This window comes from Thermobia domestica, chromosome 5 (assembly GCF_964235325.1).
Source record: "Thermobia domestica chromosome 5, izTheDome1.hap1.1, whole genome shotgun sequence".
Taxonomy (NCBI): domain Eukaryota; kingdom Metazoa; phylum Arthropoda; class Insecta; order Zygentoma; family Lepismatidae; genus Thermobia; species Thermobia domestica.
In genome coordinates this window covers 308452068-308458333 of record NC_137458.1, presented here as the reverse complement: position 1 = coordinate 308458333, position 6266 = coordinate 308452068, and the positions used below count along the sequence as shown (strand labels likewise).

Here is a 6266-nt window from a genome sequence, read left to right as displayed (position 1 = left end):
ATTTTGAAAAAATAAAAAAAAAATCACCCACTAAGACTTGCTGGGGGTGAATAAATTGAAATAATGGCAGAATTTTGCACAATAATTCGTATGTAATCAATTCACATGTAATTACTGGGTAAAACAGTGGTGGTTAATTCCTAATACAGTGAAACCTCTCTTAACGGTCACCTCTCAATAGTGGACACCTTCATAAGAGTACAAACTTTCTTATTCTTCTATGCCATAAATATGTATGGTGTTGTATTATGAGAGAGAACCCTTCCTTTGAGGAACACCTCTCATTTACGGACAAATAATCGGTTCCAATGACGTCCGTTTTGAGAGGTTTCACTGTATTACTTAGTTTAATAATAATAAATGCTCAAATGTATGAACTTCCTCCAAAAAGAAAAATCTGTGTCTGAGGAAGGCTATGTTACATAGCCGAAACTGTAACACAAATATATAATCTTAAAATATAGGCTATATACTGCTTTGGAGAGTTGGAGTTTTATCTTGAATTTTACAAAGCTACAATGAATAATTTACAAGTGAACTTCCTTTATTGAACCTACCACTGCGACGAGCTGATATTATTATTATTATTATTATTATTATTATTATTATTATTATTATTATTATTATTATTATTATTATTAGTAGTAGTAGTAGTAGTAGTAGTAATAGTAGTATTGCAATAGTTGCGTAACAAAATATACTGTTTTCTTTGAGTTTGTTTAAAAAATGTATATCACTATTCCGTGAGCACCCTCCCCCTTTTATTTTGAACACCCCCCAAGTAAAAATTTCTGGCGTACTTACTGCGAGAGATGTAGGCCTACAGTCCATTTCCAAAGAGTTATAAGAGATCCTTCGTGACTAAGTGCTTAGAGTACCGGTACGCGCCTTTGGCGTGGAAGATCCGGGTTCGATTCTCGGCAGAAGCTCCTATGGTTCGGAATCCACATTAATCAGTAGGTTCCGTCTCATGTAGCCTCACTGGTAAAAGGGACGTTAAACTCAAAATGAACTCAATTCCAAAGAGTTATTCAAAGACACAATGGATGAAACTGGCAGTAAGGTGAACATACGAGAGATGACTGCAGTCAGAGTGTTGGCTACTGAATCTGGGTTCATCTTTGTTAGGTTGACCTACTCATCTGTTGATGTGTGGAAGCAAATTCGTGTGTTCCAGAACCACCCAGGCACAGGACACAAATATATTGTGTCCGCTACGATGACCTATCGACTCTGTTGGATAGCATGAACGTGCTGTATCCTGATGGAAGGAAGATCAACGATCTGGAGTACCGTGATCTGATGATGGTGCCATTTATTTCATCCGTGTACCACCCATTCTATCAAAATCTGAAATCAGATCATAACATGAACAATATTCATACAATGTAGTGCTTGTAATGCGTTAACGATTTACGTAATTCAACCGGCAGTTACACAAGAATGGGGGAGGGGGAGTTCGATGAACTGTCATATAATACTGGATAGCTTTTACAGGTGTTAAGCACATTACTACCTTGTATGTAGTAACAAATTAGGTTAGGTTAGGTTAGAAAAGTTAAGTTAGGTTAGAAATCAACCTAACCTATTGTATTTAATGTGTATTAACCAAACTGTCAGATATCGTCACTGCAAAATATTTCCTTTATATTATTAGTATTCGTTTATTACTATTAATACAATACACTTTACATTATGTATTACAGGTTACAAGTTGCACAGATATCTATAGAATGATATACATAAATAAAAGAACCACCTTCACGGGGGAAAAATTGCAGATACTTGTATTAAACTTTACCCCTTCAATTTCTCGTAATTTAGTTTTCATGGATTGCCCCCCCCCCCTCTCTTGGTCAGCCCTTCAGCCATAATTGTAAGAGTGTACTTTGAGCAGAATAAGTGATTTTGTCACAGGATGTGGTATTGGAGAAGGAATATGATCAATGTGATGTGATAATTTTGGAACTGGGGTACCAAAATCAGGGAAAAAAAACATCTATCCAGGAGAAATGAGGTGATGTTGCGTAAGGGTAATTACTAAAAACTAACATAAAATGACCTAATCTAGCCTAAACCCTCAAAAACAGAAAATATACGCAGAAAGTACGAATATTAAGCAAGAATTCTGTCTCCCCCAAATCCAATAATACTAAGCTGATCTAACCTAACCTAAAACTATCAAAAAAAAGAAGATATAGCACGAAAGTACGAATTTTAAGCAAAAAGTTCTAACCCGCCAATTCCAAAAATATGCCAATGTGTTTTGTACGCAATAGGTAGGCCGGTTCGGTTAGACAAAATTAGGTTAAGTTAGATTAGGAAAGATAATGTTAGATTAGGTTCGGTTCATAATAGGTTCCTCTGAATGTTCTGCTAAAAGTGCACTTTTGCCAGAATAATGATTCAGATACTCAACGAAATTTAAAAATATCATTTAAATTAAAGAATATATGAGAATATACATTTATATTCTCGTTGGTACCCTCTTCCACCTCGCTTTACGTACATAAGCTTCAGGGGCCGCGGTAGCTCAATGGTAGAGCGTTCACCTCTGTTGCTTGGGGTCCCGGGTTCGATCCCAGCTTCAGCAAAGTGAACCTTGTGGTGGACAAATACCGTGTGCGTGGGTTTCTCGGGGTTCTCCCGTTTCCTCCCACTTTCTTCATTCCACTATTCCATTCATTACTCATCATCAACGTCTCCTTTAGCCTAACCGGTATAGCCGTGGGACGTAAAACTCAAAGATTTCATTTTTTCTCCTTAAGTTTCAGGCTCTCAGAAACAAATGCCAATAGAAGTAAAATAAATAATTCTTGTTACACACCTGTTCCCCAACTTGAGTAGTGTCTAATTTTATTTTTTCCTGACAGTTTGGTATCAATAATGAGGGAACACTGTCTGATTTTAAACACTTCTTTTGCGGCAAAAAAAAAAAAAAAAACTCATTTTCCAAATCCCTGTGAAAATCCTGTGCTGAAAAGCGAGCAGAACATATTTGTGGCTTATCCACATTAAAAGTATCCATTTGCTTACACGGGAAACCCACGTTCATTGAAACTCTTTACTTTTGGGGAATCTATGGAACAATATTTTATTCGTATTACTTCCTCTATTCTTACATTGAGCTGCTGCACAAGTAAAATGACTTTTGCTCATCTTGAAACAGTAGTGTAATTGTTTTAGGCAGTATTTCACTTATTTTGAAAAATACCGCGATACCTCCACGTGACATCACCGACCACAAACTGCTCTGGGAAAAGTGAGAGCAGAAAGGATAACACGAGAGGCCCTGCCTTTTTTTCTCAACGCGCGTGTGAGACGAGGGTATGAGATTTAGTTCGCATTGTTGCCATGTATCAACACATTGTTTTAGCACTATACCAGATATATTGAACTGATTTTACTACATTTTGCACATTAAATGCTCGTTCCGCATGGATATTTGCGGATCCCAAACGTTTCAGATATCCTCTGATCTGATTGGTCGATACAGATGCGATATCACAAGACATGATCTACGTATAGCACAAAGTAAACCGCAAATGTTGTCGGCTCTCGTTGCTGAGCGGTCTAGCGTAACATGCTAATAAAGAAAATGTTTTCGGCGTGGGTTCGAATCCTGCCTGCAGATTTGTTTTTACTACTTTTAAAAATTTTTATAACACTTCTTTCGTTAAAATAAGATTAAAAATAATATTCAAAAAGTGATTTAAAGGTCATTTTAAAAAAATTTTCATTAAACTTCTTTCATTAAAATAAGTTTGCCCTTGTACTATATAGATCCACAGCAAATGTAGTAGTAGTAGTAGTACGTTTGCCCTTGTACTATATAGATCCACAGCTAATGTAGTAGTAGTAGTAGTAGGAACGGGTTAGAAGTCCCGCAGGGGTTGTTTGGATTCTGTTCTCGACATCAAATTGGCAAGAATGCTGAAACGTTTGGGATCGGCAAAAATGCGTTCCGCATTTAGTTTCCCGACGTTCAGCTAAATTAAAACTCTCTGAAAGTAAATTTAATTGTGTCTTTGGGAATATAATAATAATAATAATAATAATAATAATAATAATTATTATTATTATTATTATTAATATTAATATTATAAAAGTTTTATTTTTATTTTAGGGAAAACTAAAGGAAACATACTTTTAAAACGAATTTCAAATGTTTTATAACTATTTGTATTATACACTGAAAAGTGCGTGTACAACAATATACATGCAAAAGAGATATATGATATGAGTTCTAAGAATGTTTTGATGAGCAATTGATTTAGAACCATCTTTCTCAGAATTATTTTCCATTACATCTCGATTCCAATTTAGATAAGCATCAATTTAGATAAGCATGATTGTAGTTGGGTTAATATTTGAAGGAAAACTAAGTCAAACATGCTTTTAAAACGAATATCAAATGCTTTACAACTAATTGTATTATACACTGAAAAGTGCATGTACAACAATATACATGCAAAAGAGATATGTGATATGAGTTTTAAGAATGTTTTGATGAGCAATTGATTTAGAACCATCTTTCTCAGGATTATTTGCCATTACATCTTCAATCCAATTTAGATAAGCAGCAACTTTCATGTATAGATTTGGTGAAGTACAGTTTCCTGTAACCGCTGAAATAACTGCTACCACTACATTATCACATGTTAGAGGGCCACCTGAATCTCCCGAACAACCAGTTTTTTTCTCTTTTAAGTCTCCAGTACATATTGTAGTATTCGGGTCTATGTAGTAAAGGATTCTAAGACACGTATTTATATCCAATATAGGAATTTCAATTTCCAACAGCACCGTGGACATATTACCTCCAAAACTAGTTAGACCCCAACCAACCAGAGTACACATACTGTTCGGTGTGACTGCACTAGAAGAACTATCCTTAGGCAATGTAACCACAGACAGTTTATCAATATTTTCAAGTCCAAATTTAAGTTTTAGAAGAGCAATATCATTCTTATGATAAGGAGGACCCGTATAAAGGGGATGTGGGAACACAAGGGAAACACTGTCCCCGATGAAAGGATTCAGAGATAATTCCTTTTGCCCTGCAATCACTTTAATCGATTTGGCTGAAGCTGTTTGGAATGTTTCTTCATCAACAACACAATGTGCTGCAGTCAGAATCCAATACTTATTGAGAATAGATCCTCCACAATGACTCATTGTGTTTTCTGTAGAAACCCAAATATGGACAACATACTTATATTTTTCAAAATCTGCAACGTTTCCTCCAATAATTCTGCTGTGATTTCCTGTAGAAGCAGTACATAAGAACATGTTAGCAACAAGAATTTCCAACAGATATAACATCCTGCTTTTCTTTATTATTATTATTCACCACACAGTTAAAAAGTAATGACACTTTTTCTTCTAAATGCGTAGGAATGTATGTCTTTAAAAAAAATCACACCATATAATGATTTCATGTGGCGGTCGTTTGTCTGTAGAAACAAGGGTTGGAATCCAAAGACATGCAACTGAGAGAAAAATTGCTGAATTTTAGTCTAGAATATCTAGATAATCTAGATATACGAATTTTAGAAGGATTCTGTATCACACAAAAGATTTTCTACACGAAGTGACGTATTGGTTTGTTCCTTAGTCACGACCAATCTGTACGGTCGCCAATAGTCGTAAATCATGTATGTGCCCGTCCGCACGCGCAGGAGACAGAAGTAATGTGTGTACACAAGAACAAGAGTCTAGTTTTGTCTAGACAGTTCACAGCCACATGCATGTCCCATATTGCTCTAGTTTTTCCTTCTACAGGCTAAATGCAAATGGCGGACGTGAGAAACAATTGGGGTTTGTTTACTAATAGCGTCAGTAATTAATAGAAAAGCCAGTGAACCGGTGCAAGACAATTAATATAATACAAATAATCATGGCTGTTGAAGAACTACTAGTGAAGTGGAACATGGAAAACCTTATTCCCATATTTGCAGGTATGTTTTATCTACATCAGCGTTATTATTTTTGCTTGGTATTGTTGAAATGTCGTACTTTTTGTAATAAAGAATACAGACTAAAAGAATACCAGTGCGTAGAAATACAATCTATACTATTACAGTCAATGTAGCATGTGATATTCAGAGTTAACAAAATTACTTGCGTGCCGGTTCTCTTTTAGTGCACCACTCGAAATAATTGTTGAAAAAATAAAATCCTTCCGCCAATTTCCTTCTTATTGTCCCCTAAAACATCTGCGGCCGGCGACATGAAAATACGTCTCTTGGCATAGATAAAATTTA

General features: G+C 35.6%; 1 protein-coding gene across 1 annotated transcript; it reads right to left on the bottom strand.

Moving 5' to 3' along the window:
- Positions 1-4382: 4382 nt before the first annotated feature.
- On the bottom strand, positions 4383-5344 carry LOC145684949 (cathepsin G-like). The gene has a single exon (XM_081757303.1). The coding sequence runs from the start codon at positions 5323-5325 to the stop codon at positions 4435-4437; it is 891 nt and encodes a 296-aa protein (XP_081613429.1). The 5' UTR covers positions 5326-5344; the 3' UTR covers positions 4383-4434.
- Positions 5345-6266: the final 922 nt, after the last annotated feature.

Bases quoted from the DNA above. Each gene is read 5' to 3' on its own strand.
- LOC145684949 (XM_081757303.1), bottom strand. From the start codon at position 5,325: ATGTTATATCTGTTGGAAATTCTTGTTGCTAACATGTTCTTATGTACT.